This window comes from Salvelinus fontinalis, chromosome 8 (genome assembly GCF_029448725.1).
Source record: "Salvelinus fontinalis isolate EN_2023a chromosome 8, ASM2944872v1, whole genome shotgun sequence".
Lineage (NCBI taxonomy): Eukaryota > Metazoa > Chordata > Actinopteri > Salmoniformes > Salmonidae > Salvelinus > Salvelinus fontinalis.
The window spans coordinates 23590800-23614385 of NC_074672.1; the positions used below are offsets into that span (position 1 = coordinate 23590800).

A 23586-nucleotide genomic window follows, 5' to 3' on the forward strand; every position below is an offset into this window, starting at 1 on the left:
ACAACATGAAAAACTACAGGTAATCTAGTAAAAAAAACATAGAATTCACAAGAGTATAACAAAATCATAAAACAGCTAATTAAAAACATGTTCACTTCATGGTGGTGTTTCCATGGAGACCAGAGTTTTTGAGAAATCAGAATGGGGTGTCATTCACATACGTACCGGTAGCTGTAAAATAACACTGACTGCTGAGTGTTCATTGAAAACTAAAGGAAAAGGGTGACTGAAGGGGGCTTAAGGGAAAGAGGAAGAAAAACATTGTGTGTGTGTGTGTGTGTGTGTGTGTGTGTGTGTGTGTGTGTGTGTGTGTGTGTGTGTGTGTGTGTGTGTGTCACCTTGGGGGGTGGGGGTGGAGGGGGGGGGGTCACCTTGAGCAGAGGTGAGAAAGAGAAAAAAGAAAGAGACATTGGCAGGTTGCTTGAATAAATTCCAGTAACAATTTCAAAGCAGGTGACCAGAAACCAAACCTTTACACGAAGGCTCCTATATTTCTCATGCACATTCTTTCATGTTGAAAGTGACTTGTGACATCTGAGGAGATTTAAAGCAGCAGTCTTTAATATGCTCAAACAAGACACATACAGAAGGTCAACTAAGGTGTTCTGTTTCTATCACCTCTCTCCAGACTCCAACTGTCTGCCATATAACTTCCTTGCTCTACTACTCACATTCTCACCCATGGTAAAGTGAGGGTCATATTGGATGTAACACTTTCTATGCTATGAGACATCTGCCCCCCCCCCCCATTTGTTTTTGCACACTGCTGCTACTCGCTGTCTATTATCTATGCATAGTCACTTCACCCCCACACATGACTACCCCCACACATGACTCGGTACCGGTACCCCCTGCATATAGCCTCGTTATTGTTATTTTATTGTTACTTTAAAAAAAAATAAACTTTAGTTTATTTGGTAAATACTTTCTTAACTCTTCTTGAACTGCACTGTTGGTTAAGGGCTTGTAAGTAAGCATTTCACGGTAAGGTCTACACTTGTGTTCGGCGCATGTGACAAATAAAGTTTGATTTGATTTGATAAGGACTGTGGGCTGTGGGCTGTTACAAATGCTTATAGCAAGTCATACTGTGAGATGACAGAAGGCATTATATTTCATAAGAAGTGTTACCCATTTTAGATGTTGCAAATAATACTTTTTCCAAATACATAATACCCATTGGCCATATTGGTCTCTTTCAAACACTGAGACACATTGAGATAGAACATATAAACCAATTTTTGAGGTATAAATCATTTTTTATATTTAGTTAGCGCTGTGAGGCTAGTTCTGTTTTCAACAATCTTTTAGAATAATATAAGCATATGAAACTGAAGTTAATCAAGTACAAAAGTTGCAAATAAAAACTCAGGAATACACACCCTGCAGCAATGGCAGGTGAAGGGCATTCCTCACATTGTCTGCATCCCTAGTGGCACCCTATTCCCTATATAGTGCAGTACTTTTGATCAGAGCATGATGGGCCCTGCTCAAAGTAGTGCACTATAAAGGGAATAGGGTGCCATTTGGGACGAGAACATTGAGTTCTTTCAAATGGTTAATATATTCCAAATGGGGTCTTCCACCCATGACCAGTATGGTAATTAATTAGAAGTGGTCTAATTTGTGAATAGAACACACCAATACCACACAGGCATCTTGAAGGCAAGTCCTCTGTATTTTTATTCAAATGATGTGACATACTTGATTTTGGTTATTCTTTTAGTTCACAGAACACTTGTGAATTAGGTAAATGCATTTTCTTTCAAATATATATTAGTACAGAAATGTTCAGGTGTTTAAAATTAAATTACATGATAAAATGATTGTTACAAAGTTTAACCATTGAAATACCCAAGCAACTGTATAAAATAGAAAATTCAGAACACATTTGTGGAACTTGAACAACTCCACAAACAGCTTCAAGCAAATGGACTGCGTCCAACATATTGACTCAGAAAAAGTCAATGAAGGAGACAAAAAGGACGTAGAGCTACAAAATCAAAGAGACGAATCCATAGAGGGACAAAGACTCTTAATCCTCACCGATGAGCAGCCGTGGAAACCATGGAAATGGTCCCGCTCCTGGGTAAAAGGTCAGGCAAAAGGGATTATTTATTTTTTTCCCACCGATCGATGCTATATAATGTTACAGTTTTAATCTATATAATGTTACAGTTTTTCTCAATTGCGTACAAGCAATTTTTGGATCTCCATTGAAACATATCTACAGCAGAACAGCAAAGATCAAATCATTTTCTTGTCTTTGTAACTGCTTTGCATATCTCATGTTTTTTTAACCTTTATTTAAACTAGGCAAGTCAGTTAAGAACAAATTCTTATTCACAATGACAACCTACCAGGGAACAGTGTTCTGCCTTGTTCAGGGGCAGAACAACAGATTTTTACCTGGTCAGCCAGGGGATTTGATCCAGCAACCTTTTGGTTACTGGCCCAACGTTCTAACCACTGGGCTACCTGCCGCCCCAAAAGCTCACCTTCTGCAAATACAAATGTCATCAGTGAATACAAAATTCACTGTTAAGTGTTTAGTTCACAGAATATTAACGCATTGTTTTCATCAGATGAGAAATGTGTGTAAATGTGTTCACTGTTTCCGACAATCAGTAAATACTACTTTAATAAATTCTAAATCACCCCATTTGAGTAGTGTCATACAATATACAATATAGGGAAAGATCTAGGCAATAGGGACTGTCTTATTTTTATGATTCTTTACAATATTGTGGACATGCAGAGATGCAGAGAAAGTTGGTTACTTCTAAGTAACTTGACCCACTCCTAAGTCATCATCTCCAACATTGTGACCTTCCATTAAAGAGATTTGCTTTGCTGAGGCCTATAAATTCATATCGGTTGCGTTCCTCCATTGTATTCACCTGTCCTCATTTCTATTGTGGATTGTGTTTCTGTATATTAATATTATAATTAATATTAATATTACTTATTATAAGTAATAATATTTTATTTGATGTGTATGAAATAGTTTGGTGAAATACGCATAAAATGAGAGTAATTGCCCATAATTCTGCAACTTTGGATTGTTGTACTTCCAATTTTGATCATGTTGATTTACTGACTGCAAACTGTTTTTATTGATCTACTGAGATTTTTTTTAAACAAACTAACTCTCTGGTTTGTCTGCTTGAACTCTGGAGATGCTGTAAGTATGGTTGCATTAATCTTTTTGCAATTGTGTTCTTTTGTTGAATGTATTTGCAGTTTTGACAGTATAATAAATGTTTTATTATTTATGATGTATTTATGTGTTGAGGCAAGTATATTTTGAAACACATTTACTGTTTTGCAAAAGACCACAGAGTTCTATGTCTTGTGGACTCTGTTTTGAAAATCGACAACATTGTCCCAAAAAATGCTTGTACGGGATTGAGAAATACTGTAAGTGCCTACTTCAAGGGTAATCTGCTCTTATTTCATGTATTGTAGGTGTGTTCTATTACCATTTTGTCTGTGGTAAGTCTGCTAAGTTAACACATGTTGCTCTTTGTCTAGACTTTCTGGTGAGGGTCAGATGTGTCATGGGTTCCCTGATGGGGATGGAGTGGTACTGTTTCGCTGCTCTCGGGGTTCTGACTGCATTCCTTAGTTTTCTCATGGACCTGAGTGTGGCAAAGCTGCTTCGAGGTTAGAAACACACACACATATGCACAAACATTCAGTATAGAGTATGTAGCTGGGTGAGTGATGCTCCTCTCTCTCTCTCTCTCATTGTAGCTCACCAGTGGTTGTATAGTCAGTTGGAGGGCCACTGTCTCCTGCAGTTCCTGTGCTGGACCCTGTACCCAGTCTCACTCTCTGCTCTATCCACATCTTTCTCTCAAAGCATCTGTCCATTCTCAGCAGGTAGGAGTTGAATAATTTGTCCCGCCCTGTTAATGACAATGTAACAAAGTCAAAACATGGTGTTTTTATCCAAGTTACATAAACATTAACTGACAGGAAAATAAAATAATTTGGGTATTTTCCAAATCCACAGAATGACATTTAGAGCTAGTAATGAGCCAACAGAAAAAGTCAAACATGATCTTATCGATTAACCTACTATGAAATAATTAGTGGCAAACAGAAAAGTCAAACACTATCTATTCGATGAACCTACGAAACAACACGTCTGGCAGGCATAAAAAGTCAAACATCATTGAATTGATGAACCTACCATGAAATAATTAGTGGCATTGTCCTAGTCAGTATTTCTCAGCTTCTACATTTAGTGCAAGGGATTGACAAGCTATTGGTCATCTCCTATAGGCTATATGTGTCAGAGCTGCTAGGAGTACTGGGTGGAGGAGTCAAGCGCAGAGAGCAGGTTTCAAGAAAGTGGATTTATTTTCCAATACACAGGGAAAACGATCATGCCCTAAACACACAGGCGCATGAAAAGACTCCAAAAACACCGGACTAAACTGTTCCGAGAAAATAATAAAATCCACATCACAATCCAACACCAAATGACAGAATACAAGCCCGCACAAAAGCCAGCGGGCTACCTGCCCTTAAATAGCCTACCCACCAAACTAAACTCAAAACAGGTGCACCCAATCAGCCCAAACTAACAGAAACAAAAAGAAAAGAATCGATGGCAGCTAGTAGGCCGGTGACGACGAGCGCCGAGCGCCGCCCGAACAGGAAGAGGCACCATCCTCGGCGGGATTCGTGACAATATGAGGACTGCTTAGATTGAGACTGTCATCATTTGTTTGGTATAACTTTTTGCTACCAAGTCTACAAGTAGAAAAAAAAAAAAGTATGTCTACCAGTAGAAAACTGTGAAATATCATTGTGCAACAGGCTTTAAAAGAATAATGATATTGCATTTTTGTACAAAATCACAGTAATGTGCAGAGTAGGAAAAAATTGTTGGTTGGAAAAAATGATACCACACAGGTCCACTGAGGTTAAAGGTCTATGCCCCTGGTTGGCTCCTGTCTTTGGCTTTCCGCCTTTAGGTTCTGGGGTTCCAGAGGTGAGGACCATACTGTCTGGTGTGGACATGCCACATTACTTGTCCCTCACCAACCTATTTGCCAAATACGTGGGTCTCATTTGCACACTGGCAGCCGGCAGCACTGTCTTCCTGGGAAAAGTGGTATGATACTCCTCTTTTTTAAAATTTTTACTTTCTCTCTCTCTTTTGCTCTCCTCTCATGCACACAGACACAAATAATGTTTTTTCCCACTCTATTAATTTCCTGGGTTTTTCTAAGTTTATTTCCCCGTTTCAACTTAAAGGGTCCATTTGTGCATCTCTCCACCATGGTGGGAGCCTATCTGAACCAACTCTGCACTGTTCTCCGTGGTGAGAAGGAGGTAATACTGTGTTACAGAAGAAAAAAGATCCACAAATGGGCAATATGTTGTGTACTCATGTCCTCTTCTCCATGTTTTTTCTATAGGAGAGAACTGAAGGAGCGATGCTGGTCGTGGCTGCTGCTGTTGGAGTAGCCAGCTGCTTCGGGGCCCCTATCAGTGGTGTGTATAGAAGTCACATCACCATACAGTATCTAGCATAGAGTATTAGAATTCGAGTATCTTTTATTTGAATGTATCTCCTCACTTCATCTGTCTCTCTCTGAGGTGTGAAATTGACATGTACATCTCTCCTCTCGATCCTTTCCCATCTCGCTTTCCCTTCTCTCTCGTCCTCCTTCTTTTTCTGTCCTGCCTCCCCCACACCCTCTCCCCTGTCTCTCTCTACCTCCTCCCCCCTAGGTGTGTTGTTTAGTGTGGAGGTGATGAGCTCTCACTTCGCCCTAAAAGATTACTGCCCATGCTTCTTTGCGGCGGCCTGCGGAGCGCTCACCTTCCATCTGCTCTCCATGTGGAGCGGCGAGCAAGGTGAGGTGACCAATAGAATTAAATAGAATACATGTTTGGAATGTATCCCTGACCAAGATGGCTTCCATTATCACTACACCTTAGAGCTTTAGGCGGATTGGTTGTTTAGTCATCTCCAATATTTATTGAAAACATAAATAAAATTGCACAATGAGCACTGTTTGTTTCTCAAATACATTGTTACTGTATTGGTTAGCTAGCTAGAGATTTTTTTTCCATATTAGCATAGACGTGACATAAGTCAAAACACCTCAAAACAAGACATGGTATCAAGACCAAGATAAAACTAACTGAAACGAGTTACTTACGGTTCCCCACATGGCAGTTTCTTGTCATCACTATCTGGCATCTAGAATCACAACAACACACGGCCTTCTGCCCCACTGAAGCGTGCTCATCATTTTCGTGGCGTTCTCAGCTAACCCGTCTATGAGGGTCAAAGCCTAATGTAATTGTTTTAGTACTGAATCTAGATATGCATTATATAGTGATTTGATTACGAAAGGCCAAGAGAGAGTTGTGTGCAGTAGTATAGAGTGATGGGGTAGCAGACTGTGTTCTATGTCTCCTCCAGAGACTCTTCAGGCCTTGTTTCAAACCAGCTTCTCAGATGACCTGCCGTTCTACCCACTGGAGATTCCGGTCTTTGCAATATTGGGGTAAGTCTGTTTTGTCACTATGTTGGTGAATCTTCTGTAGTGGGGTAATATTTGATATGCGTGTATATACTGTATACCTCACACGAGACCCATAATACGACTATAAAGTTAATATGACAAAGTATATTAAATAAATGATCTGGCTCCATAAAATGATTTAGCGATATGCAACCAATACTCTTAAAGACCTACAGGAACAGACAATCAAGAAGGGAATATGAATTGTCTATATCAAAGGCAGATGTTTAATATCATTGTAAAATTAATGAAATCACATACAAGGCATAAAGCTTAAGTTACAACGCATTAACAATCATTACAAAGCATTATTCTAGGCATGACCAGAGAGCGAGAGAGATTAGTAGTTATAGTAGTAGTCTGAAAGGCCATGCCACCAGAGTCCATGGGGTGGAGAGAGAAAGAGAGAGTGTATCTCACCAGCACAGGTCAGGAACAAAGAAAGAGAGGGAGACAATGACGCTTAGAACGTTTTATAAGCATCTGACTTGTTAAGTGAGTCAACTTCCAATCAGATATCAGTACTACATGATTGAAAGACAACAAAACTTCTGCATCACAGAAATGTGGGAAAATGGGGTTTGGAGAGATAATGCAGCATTCCTAAGACAACACAAAGGAAACCTTGCATACAGTTGATGAGTCACTTCGGGGGCTGTGTTCTATATTTATAGTTCATCTACAGTGTTCAAAATCATTGTTATTCATGTAATCGTTGCATCAGAGTAAGTGATGTTGTTCAGCTTTCATTAGATTGCAAATGTTCATCTTTGTCTTGCTTCCATATGTTACCATTATACCTATGAGCTTTTCTCCACCATACCTTTTCTCTGGGTAGACTATACCATTTCACTCTTTCCCCTCTCTCAATGACTTCCAACTGCTCATAGCTGCCTGTGCTATTGCAAGGCAAAGGGTGGCTACTTTGACGAATCTAAAATCTAAAATATATTTTGATTTGTTTAACACTTTTTTGGTTACTACATGATTCCATATGTGTTATTTCATAGTTTTGATATCTTCACTATTATTCTACAATGTAGAAAATAGTAAAAATAAAGACAAACCCTTGAATGAGTAAGTGTGTCCAAACTTTTGACTGGTACTGTATGCTCCTGCAGCTCTAACTGTGTATTTCTTTATCTCCCCAATCAGGCTTCTGTGCGGAGCAGGTAGCTGTGTCTACCTATTCTGTCACCGTTGGATACTGCTGTTCATAAAGACAAACAAAATCCTAATCAAAGTCTTGTCGACTGAGTGAGTGAGCAACCTGTGTTTAGAAACACTCCATTGTAGATTTTTCTGTGAATCAGCCATTTTATATTACACAAAAACATATAACCGCATGATGATAAGTTGGATGTTGATCTAACTGTTGATCCATTCCATTAAATAATAAGATGTTGTTTGGATGTCTCTCTCTCTCTAGGAAGGCCCTATACTCCGCTATGGTGGTATTCCTTCTGGCCTCTGTGACTTTCCCTCTTTCTGCCGGTCAATATATGGCTTCCAAGGTGAGGAGGATTTTTTATGAGACAACATTGACAAGACATGACATTGAAATTATTGTCGCAGGATTGTTATTTTGAATGGGTAAGTTGGAAGGCTCCTACTGCCCAGTCTCCAGCTTCTTCTTCTTCTTCTTCTTCTTCTTCTTCTTCTTCTTCTTCTTCTTCTTCTTCTTCTTCTTCTTCTTCTTCTTCTTCTTCTTCTTCTTCGGTGAACCCTGCTGAAGGAAGGTGCTTTGTTTTTCTACCACAGCTCACCATTAAGCAGCTCCTCTCTTCCCTTCTGGACAGCAGGCAGTGGACCTCTCAATCCCACAATGCCTCTGTGGTTTTGCAGCCAAACTTGTGTCCCTGGTCAGAGTGGATTCCTTCAGGGAATCCATACCTCACTCTGGGATTCTTCCTATTCATGAAGGTACATGGGAGAAAAATAATAATGGATAGAATTGAAAGAGTAATCTATATATGAATAATATGAAAACATTTGTAAAACCTTTATCTCGAATTCACAAGAGATGCTGTTAACGAAAGCAAACTGCAAATATATCAGCCCCAAAGCCTGCCAGAGGGCGCTATTATTCCTTTAGTCATTTTCTCCTCTGGCGTCCCAACTTGATCTGCCCAGCTGGTTATACACTCGTGTACCCCCGCGACAAGCAGGCACATAAAACATTATCTTAAGGGTCTGCATATTTTTCACAGGTTTTTTAGGGCTGCTCGGAATTAAAGATAGTTTAGGAGGAAACTGACACCTTTGCAGCCTGAATGGAGGATGTTTTATGTGGCTCTTCGTCGCGAGTGTATCACGTCTGGGCAGACCAAGTTGGAACGCCATAGGTGAAAACGACACAAGACATAATTGCGCCCTCTGGCGGAACTTGGGGTTGGCACTTTACATTAATTTGACCGTTGTGCAGTACTCTGGCCTTGTACATGGACTGTGAATCAGTAAATCTGTGGGAAAAAGCTTTTATATGGGGGGGGGGGGGGGGGGGGGGGATTGACGATGGAATCAAACACTCCACTGTACTTGGTTTCTCTACCGATAAACTGGACCATGCATCTCAAGGTGATCACATGGAAGGGGTGCGTGACGATCGTGGCACAGGAACGGGCTATCATCTCATATATATATTCTCAATGGAGAATCTTCATTGAAAGTGCACTTTATTCCAGAACTTGGGTTAATCTGGGGTGAGGAAACTGGCTCTGCACCATATATTATAATTCAGAAATGTTCACAAGTTGTTCACTGTTTTCACAAGAAACAGACTGACACACATTTTCTGTTTTGACTCAGTGACCCCCCCCCCCCCCCCCATATAAAAGCTTTTTCACACAGATTTACTGATTCACAGTCCATGTGGAAAAGCTAATTTAAATGGTTCAATTGTGGAAAGCTAATTTAAATAGTTACATTTCAGCTGATTCTCAAGGCAATTTTTACAGTCATACAGATTCCTATGACTTATTCATATCACAATAATTACAGTCATTCTGACAGTTGAAATGCAATACTTGAATATTTGAGCAGAATGTTTGACTTCCACTGTCTTTCATTGTTTCTGTTGTGGAGCTGTGGATGCTGGTGTTGGCTTGCACCTTACCCCTGCCAGCCGGATACTTTATGCCTGTCTTTATCTATGGTAAGTGAGAGGGGTTAAATCAGCCTGGTCCCAGATATGTTTGTGCTCTTTTGCTAATGATAACTCCATTGCTGTCATTGTCAAGCTATGTCATTGTCAAGCCATAGTTAAAGCCATGTTATGATAGCACAAACAGACTGGCACTTAGGCTAGGGGAGAATAACCAAATCATGTGGCCAAACATGTGACCAAACTGCCGATGAGTATCACCACTAAGTAATGTGTGTTCATTTACATTTTTGATGTCAACAATTGTCCCTGTATTTGTTGCTGTTGGTCAGGTGCTGCTATAGGACGTTTATTCGGGGAAGGATTGGCATTTGTGTCCCAAAATGGTGTCTATTTAGACCAGGACAGGAATCCAATCAACCCTGGAGGCTATGCACTGGCTGGTAAACTAATTGTATACAGACATGTCATTTGAAATTGATAAATATAAACAATGGTATCGTTATTTACATGGTTAGCAGCTGGAAACAGAATGATGAACTAATAATTTCAGAAGGGAAATTCTGTTTGTTCTTTCTTGCCAACTCCTACATGCATCTGTTGTCACTTCAAACATGTTTGCCATGACAATTCCATAAGGATTTGGCCAGAGAGGATAAACAGATTGGGCTAAATTCTAATTTGTTTGATCTAAATTAAGAATTTATGGTGTTCAGCATACATATCAAATAGAGATAGAAACATGGATGACATAAGGTTCCATCCTTTAAAGCATGGGCAATGAGCTATACTGTATTGTCCATGCTGTATCATCTAAGGTGCAGCAGCATTCTCAGGGGCGGTCACACACACGCTGTCCCCTGCTCTCCTGGCTCTGGAGCTGACCGGCCAGTCCACTCACGCCGCACCCATTCTCCTCGCCACGCTGTTGGCCAATGCCCTGGCACGCTCTGGGCAGCGGCCATCCTTCTACGATGCCCTCTCCATCAGCAAGAAGCTCCCGCACTTACCCTCCCTGCTCAAGGTCTGCCCAAGGTGAGTCACACAGGACACATTACCCAGCTAGCACAGAACATTATCATAACATTCCCTAAAGATTTTATTTTGGTTATTCAAAGATAACATATTTTTTAACACAACTTTCTGTCAACAAAATGTTTTAGTTCAGTAGCAACAGCAAGCACTGAAGAAAGTGTATGCGAAAACCAAAGATTTGATCAAAGAGACACGTTTTCAAACCGCTCAAACATTTTACAGCTACCCACACATGTTAATGGCTCCTCCTTAAATGATTGGACTACAGCTGCATTTCATAAGTGAATCAAACTAAATACCCCAGTTATTAACAAGAGAGATCTTCTGTATCCCCCAGGCTCTCCTCTGTCCCAATAGGGAAGGTCCTGGGTCCTGGAGGTCCAGTGCTGGAGAGGGCAGCTGGGCCATTGGAGGTTCAGCAGGTTCTCAACACATGCAGCCAGACACAGATCCCTGTGGTTGACACACTGGGTGAGTGTACCCACTTCAAAAACTAGTAGAGATAATTAGCATAGCGGCAAGCCCCTGTCCACCTGATGGTGATAGAACAGCGGTTTGCCGCATGGGTGATTCTGATGGCAAAACGACAGCTGCCCTCCCTTGCCTTTTTTGTCCTACATATGGTCAGGGTCCCTGTGACAATATTCCACAATAGTTAATGGCAAACCAACTTTCACTTATACGTCAACTGGCAGTCGCCATGTTGCTATGGGCAGAGATAGAAATTATGAACTATGTAAAAGCTTTTACTGTCTCAGTTTGATATGACAGTGCTGTGATAGGAGATGGGGAATTAAGAAATAAGTGAGAAAAGGTCCATCAGGTCAGATGAGATGTATGACAGCAATGAAATAAGTTGGAGGCATTTGTATGTATTCATTTGTATTCATTTGAAAGAGTATTGCGTTAATAACACTGCAGTATTGTATAACTAATTGTGTTTGTCCCTGTCCTATGCTTCGCTCTTGGTTTGAAGACTCACGGATTCTGCTGGGATCAATTAACAGATCGGACCTGCAGACATTTCTATGCCACAACCACAATAAGGTCAGTGGATTGATTCAACCAGGAAACCAAAGAATGCTATGTGAATCTATCACTCTTATTAGGTGTTTTGAAATTGACAAGATGTCACATTCTGTTTTTAAACATGACATTACATTACTTTATTTATCAGGTATTGAAGAAACAGTTGGTGGATATGTGCTGTATTCAGCCTGTTTCTGTCCAGCTATCTCCTGATACCACTGTCCAGGAGGTGAGGAGTTTGAGTAGACACTCACTTGTCAGGGACACATCTGTGTAGGTGTATGGTGTCAGTATAAGGCCAGCCTCCGTCTCAGCTGGACGTGTGTCCGTTTCATCTGTCAGTGAATTCTTCTCTCTCACTTGTGTCAGGCTCATGGCGTCCTCAGCGTGCTGTGTGGCGAGAGCTTGTTTGTGACTGAAAGGGGGAGGCTATCTGGTGTTGTCACATGGCCAGAGGTGACGAGTGCTTCCAGACACGCACCCACGCATGCACACACACACATAGACATTACCACTCCTACTTAGAGGAATGGAGACAGCTACACATTCTATGAGACATACAGTACTAGTCAAAAGTTTGGACACACCTACTCATTCAAGGGTTTTTCTTTATTTTTACTATTTTCTACATTGTAGAATAACTTTGAAAACGAATAAATCAAAACGATGAAATAACACATACGGAATCTTGTAGTAACCAAAAAAGTGTTAAACAAATCAATATATATTTAACATGTTAGATTCTTCAAAGCAGCCACCCTTTGCCTTGCTTGACAGCTTTCCAGACTCTTGGCATTCTCTCAACCAGCTTCACCTGGAATGCTTTTCCAACAGTCTTGAAGGAGTTCCCACAACATGCTGAGAACTTGTTGGCTGCTTTTCCTTCACTCTGCGGTCCAACTCATCCAAAACCATCTCAATTTGGTTGAGGTTGGGTGATTGTGGAGGCCAGGTCATCCGATGCAGCACTCCATCACTCTCCTTCTTTGTCAAATAGCGCCTACACAGCCTGGAGGTGTGTTGGGTTATTGTCCTTTTGAAGGCCTGATTCACACAGTCTCCTCTGAACAGTTGATGTTGGGATGTGTCTGTTACTTGAACTCTTTGAAGCATTTATTTGGGCTGCAATTTCTGAGGCTGGTAACTCTAATGAACTTATCCTCTGCAGCAGAGGTAACTATGGGTCTTCCTTTCCTTTCCTTCACATTTCAGGTAAGACCCAGATGCAGACAGTGTCAAAGTAACAAAAGTTTATTACTCGTGCAGGGGCAGGCAAAACAACAGGTCAAGGGCAGGCAGAGGTCAGTAATCCAGGTAGGTTGCAAAAGGTCCAGAATGGAAACAGGAGACAAAGGGCTGTGAAACATGAGTTTAATTCTGGAAACATGAAAAGTGGGATGTATACGGAGGATATGGGGCAAAAGAAGATGAACAGCAGAGGGACTAATGACCTTGTAGATGGGGAAAGGGCAGATAAACCGGGGGGAAGTTTGCAGGATTCCACCCAGAGGGGAAGATCCTGGGTGGACAGCCATACCTTCTGCCCGAGACGATACCGGGGAGCCGGGTCCGGTGGCGATGCGCTTGTCGTCGATACCTGGAGGTAGTCTTGAGAAGGGCCGACCAGGCTCTCTTCCAGGTACGACGACAGTGGTGGACAAACATCTGGGCCGAAGGTATGCCGACCTCTTCCTCCTGCTCAGGGAAGAGCGGGGACTGATACCACAGGGAACACTCAGAGGGCGATAGACCCGTGGCAGAGCAAGGAAGGGTGTTGCAGGCGTATTCGACCCACACTAGCTGCTGGCTCCAGGTGGTGAGGTTGGTGGAGACCAGGCAATGCAGAGTCGTCTCCTGGTCTTGGTTGGCTCGCTCCGACTGGCCGTTGGACTGGGAGTGGAACTCGGAGGACAAGCTGGCTGATGACCCAATGAGTGTGCAGAACACCTTCCCGAACCAGGACAAGAACTGAGGACCCCGGTCGGAGACCATGTCCACTAGCAGTCCATGGATCCGAAAGACGTGCTGCACCATGAGCTGTGACGTCTCTTTGGCAGAGGGTAGCTTGGGGAGAGGAATGAAGTGGGCGGCTTAGAAAAACCGATCCACTACAGTCAGGATGGCGGTGTAGACATCAGACGGGCGGAGACCTATGACAAAGTTCAGGGATATGTGAGACCAGGGACCGTGAGGGACAGGCAGAGGTTGAAGGAGACCAGCCGGAGCTTGCCGAGGCGTCTTGTTCTGTGCACAGATCGTGCATGCGGCGACGAATGCGGAACATCAGGAATCATGGTAGGCCACCAAAAGCGTTGTCGCACAAAGGCCAGTGTCCGCCGGAAGCCTGGGTGGCAGGCAAGCCTGGAGGAGTGGGCCCACTCCAGGACCGAGGAGCGGACCGCGTCATGAATGAACATCCGGTTATCTGGGCCCCCACTGGGGTTCAGCTGGGAATGCTGCACCTCACAACCTGCTTCCCTATTCCCCAGCTGAATGCCATCGCCAGGCATGAGGTGAGAAGGATGGTCTCGGGTTCTGGGGTTGAAGCCAGGAGCTTGCCTGTAATTGAGGCGCTTGGTGGTGCAGAGATATTCCAGGTTCTTGTGGTCGGTCCACACAATGAACGGATGTTCCGACCCCTCCAGCCAGTGCCTCCACTCCTCCAACAAAATCTTCACCGCGAGAAGCTCACAATTCCCCACATCGTAGTTCCCATCCATTGGCGTTGAGGCGGTGGGAGAAGAAGGCGCAGGGATGTAACTTAACCTCTCTAGGGTACATGAGACGTTAGCATCCCACCTCTTCAACAGCCAGTGAAACTGCAGGGCGCCAAATTCAAAAAAACAGAAATCCCAAAATTAAAATTCCTCAAACATACATGTATTTTACACCATTTGAAAGATACACTTGTTGTAAATCCAGCCACAGTGTCCGATTTCAAAAAGGCGTTACGACGAAAGCAAACCAAACGATTATGTTAGGTGAGTGCCTATTCACAGAATAACACAGCCATTTTTTCAGCCAAAGAGAGGATTCACAAAAAGCAGAAATATAGTTAAAATGAATCACTAACCTTTGAATATCTTCATCAGATGACACTCATAGGACATCATGTTACACAATACATGTATGTTTTGTTCGGTAAAGTTCATATTTATATCCAAAAATCTGAGTTTACATTGGCTCCTTACGATCAGAAGTTCCAAAACATCCTTTGATTTTGCAGAGAGCCACATCAATTTACAGAAATACTCATAATAAACATTGCTAAAAGATACAACTGTTATGCATGGAATTTTAGATGCACTTCTCCTTAATGCAACCGCTGTGTCAGATTTCAAAAAAGCTTTACGGAAAAAGCAAAAACCATCCAATAATCTGAGGTCGGCGATCAGAGCCCAATCAAGACACAAATATAGCCCCCATATTATGCAGTCAACAAAAGTCATAAAAGCATTATAAATCTTCACTTACCTTTGATGATCTTCGTTGAATGCACTCCCAGGACTCCCACTTCCACAAGAAATGTCCGTTTTGTTCGGTAATGTCCATCATTTATGTCCAAATAGTTACTTTTGTTAGCGCGTTTGGTAAACAAATCCAAAGTCACGAAGCGCGTTCACTAAAAGCAGACGAAATGTTAAAAAGTTCCGTAACAGTCAGTAGAAACATGTCAAACGATGTATTGAATCAATCTTTAGGATGTTTTTAACATAATTCTTCAATAATGTTCCAACTGGAGAATTCCTTTTGTCTTCAGAAAAGCAAATGGAACGGGAGCAAACTCTCATGTGAACGCGTATGGTCAGCTCGTGGCTGCTGGCAGACCTCTGACTCATTCCTCTCTGCTTCGGGCCCCAATTCAGAGTAGAGGCATCAGACAAGGTTCTAAAGACTGTTGACATCTAGTGGAAGCCTTAGGAAGTGCACCATTACCAATATCACACTGTATCTTCAATAAGAGCTGAGTTGAAAATCGACCAACCTCAGATTTTCCACTTCCTGGTTGAATTCTTTCTCAAGTTTTTGCCTGCCATATGAGTTCTGTTATACTCACAGACATCATTCAAACAGTTTTAGAAACTGCAGAGTGTTTCCTATCCAACTCTACTAATAATATGCATATTCTAGCTTTAATGGCTTTGTAGCAGGCCGTTTACTCTGGGCATGCTTTTCATCCGGACGTGAAAATACTGCCCCCTACCCCAAAGAAGTTAACCAGAGCCTGGAACACAGCAGGGGCGTTGGTAAGGCCAAATGGCATGACCAGATACTCGTAGTGACCGCTTGCTGTGTTGAAGGCAGTCTTCCACTCGTCCCCTTCCTGTATCCGCACCAGGTGTTAGGTGCTCCGTAGGTCCAGCTTGGAGAACACAGATGAGGGGTAGCGGTTTTTCACTGTGATGTTGTTGAGACCCTGGTAGTCAATGCACGGGCACAGGGTTTTGTACTTCTTCTCCACAAGAAGAACCCTGCGCCGGCGAGGGAGGCAGAAGGACGGATGAACCCTGCAGCTAGGGAGTCCTTAATGTAGGTCTCCATCGCCTGGGTCTCTGGACCCGAAAGAAAGTACAGTTGTCCCTGGGGCAGAGTGGTGCCTGGGAGACACCCAGTGCCTGGGAGAAGGTCAATCCCGCAGTCATATGGTTGGTGTGGTGGAAGCGAAGTGTCCCGGGCCTTACTGAACAGGTCCTGGTACTCCACGGGAATGGTAGAGAGGTCCGGGGCAACTTCCGAGCCCCCAGGAAGACGTTTCGGGGCTGGCTACGCTGACTTCAGGCAATGGGCATGGCAGAACAGGCTCCAGCCCATGATGGCACCAGCAGACCAGCTCTCATCGGCCCCAGAGATTTTGACTGGTTCCCCCACAGCAAAATGGCATGAAAAGGGGTGCGAGTAAGAGGAGAGGAAAAGTTCTCCGTATTGCCCACCAGAGTACTTACTCCTACAGGTGAGCCTGGTCTTTTAGTGGACAAGTGGAGACAAAATTACCAGTAGTCCCGCAATACAGGCAACTCTTAGTGTGAAGCCTGTATAGCCATTCAGCTGGAGACAGCCTAGCTCTGCCTAGTTGCATATGCTCGGGAAGAGGTGAATTGGCAGTCTTCGGAGACTCTTGGGGGAACTCGGGTGGCCTCTGGTTCTCTCAGAAACGGAGCTGTCAGGGACTTCCAGGATGCCTCGGAGGCAAGGTGGAATCCTTGGACGGGCGAGTGAAATGTAATCTCCTCTCCTTCCTTCATTCCCGTAGTCGCCAATCGATCCGAATGATTAAGGCGATGAGCGAGTCGAGATCCGTCGATAGATCCCGGGCTGCAAGCTCGTCCTTTACTTCCTCCGATACTCCGTGCAGGAACATGTCGAACAGCGCTTCTGGTTTCCAGGCACTCTCAGTTGCCAACGTGCGGAAATCCACCGCATAGTCTGTCACACTGCGGGAGTCTTGCCGGAGTAACTTCCGGGCAACCTCTGTCCCAGACAATGGAGCATCGAACTCCTCTTGCCTGCCGTAGACCACGCAAGAGTCCTTCCGGACATCCGCGTGTTGAGGTATGTTATCTTAGATCGGTCCAAGGGGAAGGAGGAGGGCAGCAGCTCGATGATGAGGGAACACTGAGCGAGAAATGCCCGACAGGTGCCCAACTCTCCATCAAAGCGTTCCGGGGGAGGTAAGCGGGGTTCCCGGGAAACCGAGGTGACCGGGCAGGCGGCGCTGCTAACAGCCAGGTTACTGAGGGGCTGGGAGGTTACCGTCGTGGTAGGTTGCCTAACAGACTCGCGGAATTGCTCCAGCAATGTGTTCAACACTTGGTCATGGCGTTCAGCCAAGGTCTGGAACCCTTCCATAAGACCACGAAGCAACTGACTGACCTTCATGTCTTAAAGTACTGATGGACTGTCGTTACTCTTTGCTTATTTGAGCTGTTCTTGCCATAATATGGACTTGGTATTTTACCAAATAGGGCTATCTTCTGTATACCACCCCTACCTTGTCACAACACAACTGATTGGCTCAAACGCATTAACCTGTTGGGGATGGGGGCGCTGTTTAGACTATTTATGCTAATGTGGCTAATTTTTTAAACGGCTTCCCACAAAATCCTTGATCGTACAATATGCATATTATTATTATTATTGGATAGAAAACAGTCTATAGTTTCTATAGGAGTTGAAATTTTGTCTCTAAGTGGAACAGAGCCCATTCTACAGCAATTTCCCTGACATGGAGTCAGATTTGAGAAACGTTGGCCACTTTTCTGAAGTCATTTAAACGGGCACTGTCGTTGCTATGACTATACGGACACTTCTTACGTCTTCCCCTGGATGCCTTTACGTGATGACGATTCCAACGGGCTCGATTGCTCGTTCACAGGCCCTACAAATGAAAAAAACCTTTAGCTAGCAAGTCTTTTCTTGCTGCGTAACGCGCGTGGAAGACACCGACCCTCTCCTGTTCCAAGCATTAGTTTAGCCTGTTATATTTCTCCGGTCATCTTTTCACTCGTTATAGGAGTTACAAACATCACAAAGTAGTTAATTTAAAGCGTTTTATAGCAATTTATATCCGTTTAGTGCGATTTTGGGACATTTATTTTTGCAACGATGTGAAAAGTTGGTCACGCTTTTCAGTTCATCCCGAACGTAGTTGACATTTCCACATGGCAAGAGGACAGCTTTCCACCAAAAGACGATTTCTCCCAAGAAAGGATCCTTTGCCCAAGATACTGATGGAAGAACAGCTCAAGGTAGGACATTTTTATTATGATAAATCGTGTTTCTGTCGAAACATTTTAGTGGCTTAGGACGCCATGTTTTTTGACGTAGCTTCGCTTGGCGCAAACTGTATTGAAAAGTAAGGATAAATTAAAAAATGTAATAACGCAATTGTATTAAGAATTAAATTGTCTATCAATCCCTGTCCACCCTATATTTTTTAGTCACGTTTATGAGTATTTATGTATAAGAGTAGATCACTGTCTAAGTGGCGCAAGGACGTTTTCTTTACCAGCTTGTCTACATTTCACATTGTCTAACCATGATTTTGGTGGCTAAATATAAACATTTTCGATCAAACTGTATATGCATGTTGTAATGTGATGTTACAGGAGTGTCATCGGAAGAATTCTGAGAAGGTTAGTGAAAAAATTAATATCTTTTGGCGATGTTGACTTTTATCGCTCACTTTGGCTAGAATCAATGCTGGGCTGCTAATTGCTATGTGCTAAGCTAATATAACGATTTATTGTGTTTTCGCTGTAAGACACTTAGAAAATCTGAAATATTGTCTGTATTCACAGGATCTGTGTCTTTCGATTCGTGTATGCTGTGTATTTTTACGAAATGTTTGATGATTAGTAGTTAGGTAAACACGTTGCTCATTGTAATTATTCTAGTCCATTTGTGATGGTGGGTGCAATTGTAAACTATGCCATCTACCTGAAATATGCACTTTTTTCTAACAAAACCTATCCCATACCATAAATATGTTATCAGACTGTCATCTAATGAGTTTTTTTGTTGGTTAGGGGCTATAAATATCTTAGTTTAGCCGAATTGGTGATGGCTACTGGTGTTGGTGGACAAATAAAAGATGGTGGAATATGCTAATGTGTTTTTAGGTAATAGATGTACATCTTTACATATTGTGTCTTCCCTGTAAAACATTTTAAAAATCGGAAATGTTGACTGGATTCATAAGATCTGTGTCTTTCATTAGCTGTATTGGACTTTAATGTGTGAAAGTTAAATATTTTAAAAAAATATTTTTTTTGAATTTCGCGGCACTGGTTTTTCAGTGGGGGGGGGGGGGGAGTGCCGCTAGCGGCACGCTGATCCTAGACAGGTTAAGGAAAGAAATTCCACAAATTAACTTTTAACAAGGCACACCTGTTAATTGAAATGCATTCCAGGTGACTACCTCATGAAGCTTGTTGAGAGAATGCCAAGTGTGCAAAGCTGTCATCAAGGCAAAGTGTGGCTACATTGAAGAATCTAAAATATATTTCACCGTTTTGATGTCTTCTCTATTATTCTACAATGTAGAAAATAGTAATACATTATTTTTTTTAAACCCTTGAATGAGTAGGTGTGTCCAAACATTTGACTGGTACTGTATGTTATCTCTATACACAGCCATACTAATACATATACAGTACATCTCCATCAGCTCTCATTCTTGTTTTCTCTCTCTCCCTCTCTCTATCTCTTGTTCTATCTTTCTCACAGATGAAGAGAATGATGGCAGATTTGGCTGATGACCTCTAAGCTATTATTTACTCCCAACAAGGACCTATCCCTAACTACAGCGAATAATATTGATTCTCATAATGCTAATAATGATACTTTGTCTTAATTTTGTAATGATAAGCTTTTTGCTAATCACCAATGTTATTTTCTACTGAAGGCTATTTCATAACAGTTATTAGAGCTTATTGATATGTCGTTAGGAGATGTAACTCCCTTGCGGTTTTGGATTATCTTGTTTACTGACCCAGAGATATCGCTAAGGACACTGTGATATTCAAAGTAATTACACGTCGTGCTCAAGAACATCCCTTAGCCTTAGTGTGTTATTTATCAGGATATAGCATGTGCTCTTATGCCTTATTGTGAGTTAGAGCAATTTCAACGAATAGTGGATTCTGTGATGCCACAAACAACTTCTCTTCTGCTTCAGGCCATTATTTACTTATCTGTTGCTCCCAGTAATTTTCTCCCTTCAATTCAGTCCTTTTTCACTTTGAGCAGAAGGACCCATTGTTGTTGTACAGGTGTCACGTTCCTGACCTGTTTTCTGTTGTTTTGTATGTGTGTGATGGTCAGGGCGTGAGTTTTGGGTGGGCAGTCTATGTTTTCTGTTTCTATGTTGGTTTTGGGTTGCCTGGTATGGCTCTTAATTAGAGGCAGGTGTTTTGCGTTTTCCTCTAATTGAGAGTCATATTAAGGTAGGTTGTTCTCACTGTTTGTTGGTGGGTGATTGTCGCTGTGTCTGTGTTTATTGCACCACACGGTACTGTCTCGTCTCGTTCGGTCGTTCCTGTTCATGTGTTCTTCGTTTCATGTAAGTTCGTAGTTTAGGTCTGTCTAGTTCGTTTTGTTATTTTGTAAATTAGTCAAGTGTATTTCGTGTCTGTCTTTCGTCTTGCAATAAAGCATTATGTATTCATCACCCGCTGCGCCTTGGTCTACTAACTATCCGAAAGACAGCCGTTACAGAATCACCCACCAAACCCAGATCAAGCAGCGGGTTAACGGACAGCAACGACAGCAGCAGTGGGTCAAGGAGGATTGGACATGGGAAGAGATCCTGGACGGTAAAGGACCCTGGGCAGAGCCAGAAGAGTGTCGCCGTTCCAAGGCGGAGCTGGAGGCATCTAAAGCGGAGAGGCGACGTTATGAGGAGGCAGCACGGAAGCAAGGCTGGAAGCCCGCAAGTACTACCCAAAAATTTCTTGGGGGGGGGGCTAAGAGGTAGTGGGCCGAGGGCAGGTAGGAGACCTGCGCCCACTTCCCAGGCTAACCGTGGAGAGCGGGAGTACGGGCAGACACCATGTTACGCAGTAGAGCGCACGGTGTCTCCTGTACGTGTTCATAGCCCGGTGCGGGTTATTCCACCTCCCCGCACTGGTAGGGCTAGGGTGAGCATTGAGCCAAGTGCCATGAAGCCGGCTCAACATATCTGGCCTCCAGTACGTCTCCTCGGGCCAGTGTACATGGCACCAGCCTTACGCATGGTGTCCCCGGTTCGCCAACACAGCCCAGTGTGGGTTATTCCACCTCCCCGCACTGGACGGGCTACGGGGAGCATGCAACCAGGTAAGGTTGGGCAGGCTCAGTGCTCAAGGAAGCCAGTACGCCTACACGGTCCGGTATTTCCGGCGCTACCTCCTCGCCCCAGCCCAGTACCACCAGTGCCTACACCACGCACCAGGCTTCCAGTGCGTTTTACGAGCCCTGTTCCTCCTCCACGCACTCTCCCTATGGTGCGTGTCTCCAGCCCAGTGCCTCCAGTTCCCGGCACCACGCACTAAGCCATCTGTGCGTCTCCAGAGCCCTGTACGCACTGTTCCTTTCTCCCCGCACTCGCCCTGAGGTGCGTGCCCTCAGCCCGGTACCTCCAGTTCCGGTACCACGCACCAGGCCTATAGTGCGCTTCGAGAGGTCAGTGTGCCCTGTCCCTGCTCCCCGCACTAGCCTTGAAGTGCGTGCCGTCATCCCGGTACCTCCAGTTCCGGCACCACGCACCAGGCCTACTGTGCGCCTCAGCAGGGCAGAGTCGGCCGTCTGCCCAACGCCTTCTGCACTGCCTGTCTGCCCAGCGCCGTCTGAGCCATCTGTCTGCCCAACGCCGTCTGAGCCATCTGTCTGCCCAGCGCCGTCTGAGCCATCTGTCTGCCCAGCGCCGTCTGAGCCATCTGTCTGCCCAGTGCCGTCTGAGCCATCTGTCTGCCCAGCGCCGTCTGAGCCATCCGTCTGCCCAGCGCCTTCTGAGCCATCCGTCTGCACAGCGCCTTCTGAGCCATTCGTCTGCACAGCGCCTTCTGAGCCATCCGTCTGCCACGAGCCATTAGAGCCGCCCGTCTGTCCCGAGCCATTAGAGCCGTCCGTCAGTCAGGAGCCGCCAGAGCCGTCCGTCAGTCAGGAGCCGCCAGAGCCGCCAGCCAGTCAGGAGCTGCCAGAGCCGCCAGCCAGTCAGGAGCTGCCAGAGCCGCCAGCCAGTCAGGAGCTGCCATAGCCGCCAGCCAGTCAGGAGCTGCCAGAGCCGCCAGCCAGTCAGGAGCTGCCAGAGCCGCCAGCCAGTCAGGAGCTGCCAGAGCCGCCAGCCAGTCAGGAGCTGCCAGAGCCGCCAGCCAGTCAGGAGCTGCCCTACAGTCATGAGCTGCCCTACAGTCATGAGCTGCCCTTCAGTCATGAGCTGCCCAACAGTCATGAGCTGCCCAACAGTCATGAGTTGCCCTTCAGTCATGAGCTACCCAACAGTCATGAGCTGCCCAACAGTCATGAGCTGCCCTATAGTCATGAGCTGCCCTACAGTCATGAGCTGCCCTACAGTCATGAGCTGCCCTACAGTCATGAGCTGCCCTACAGTCATGAGCTGCCCTACAGTCATGAGCTGCCACTCAGTCCGGAGCTGCCACTCAGTCCGGAGCTGCCACTCAGTCCGGAGCTGCCACTCAGTCCGGAGTTGCCATTAGTACAGAGTTGTCCCTCTGTCCTAAGCTGTCCCTCTGTCCGGAGCTACCTCTCTGTCCTGAGCTGTCTCCTCTATGTTGGAGGGGCCTTAGTAAAGGTTCCTGGACCATGGTTGGGGGCGAGGGTCGCCACTCAAAGGACGCTAAGGAGGGGGACAAAGACAGTGGTGGAGTGGTGTCCTCGTCCACCGCCGGAGCCGCCACCGCGGACAGATGCCCACCCAGACCCTCCCCTTGAGTTTTAGGGGTGCGCCCGGAGTTCGCACCTTGAGGGGGGGGGGGTTCTGTCACGTTCCTGACCTGTTTTCTGTTGTTTTGTATGTGTGTGATGGTCAGGGCGTGAGTTTTGGGTGGGCAGTCTATGTTTTCTGTTTCTATGTTGGTTTTGGGTTGCCTGGTATGGCTCTTAATTAGAGGCAGGTGTTTTGCGTTTTCCTCTAATTGAGAGTCATATTAAGGTAGGTTGTTCTCACTGTTTGTTGGTGGGTGATTGTCGCTGTGTCTGTGTTTATTGCACCACACGGTACTGTCTCGTCTCGTTCGTTCGGTCGTTCCTGTTCATGTGTTCTTCGTTTCATGTAAGTTCGTAGTTTAGGTCTGTCTAGTTCGTTTTGTTATTTTGTAAATTAGTCAAGTGTATTTCGTGTCTGTCTTTCGTCTTGCAATAAAGCAT

The 23586-nt window shown here is 44.4% G+C and overlaps 1 protein-coding gene across 1 annotated transcript; it reads left to right on the forward strand.

The window, feature by feature from the left end:
• Nucleotides 1-1627: 1627 nt before the first annotated feature.
• On the forward strand, nucleotides 1628-20890 carry clcnk (chloride channel K). The gene is made up of 19 exons (XM_055931783.1): nucleotides 1628-2096; nucleotides 3535-3666; nucleotides 3757-3885; nucleotides 4989-5128; nucleotides 5272-5349; nucleotides 5436-5511; nucleotides 5752-5877; nucleotides 6452-6536; nucleotides 7710-7811; nucleotides 7984-8068; nucleotides 8316-8477; nucleotides 9639-9708; nucleotides 9990-10100; nucleotides 10476-10692; nucleotides 11030-11163; nucleotides 11669-11739; nucleotides 11870-11950; nucleotides 12091-12177; nucleotides 19948-20890. The coding sequence occupies exons 1-19, from the start codon at nucleotides 1931-1933 to the stop codon at nucleotides 19984-19986; spliced, it is 2091 nt and encodes a 696-aa protein (XP_055787758.1). The 5' UTR covers nucleotides 1628-1930; the 3' UTR covers nucleotides 19987-20890.
• Nucleotides 20891-23586: the final 2696 nt, after the last annotated feature.

What these genes read in the sequence shown, in the direction of transcription:
- clcnk (XM_055931783.1), top strand. Translation starts at nt 1,931, where the DNA reads ATGGACTGCGTCCAACATATTGACTCAGAAAAAGTCAATGAAGGAGAC. An exon ending in ATCAAAGTCTTGTCGACTGA is followed by an intron (nt 7,812 to 7,983) that starts GTGAGTGAGCAA and finishes CTCTCTCTCTAG; the next exon opens with GAAGGCCCTATACTCCGCTA. An exon ending in GTCAATATATGGCTTCCAAG is followed by an intron (nt 8,069 to 8,315) that starts GTGAGGAGGATT and finishes TTTCTACCACAG; the next exon opens with CTCACCATTAAGCAGCTCCT.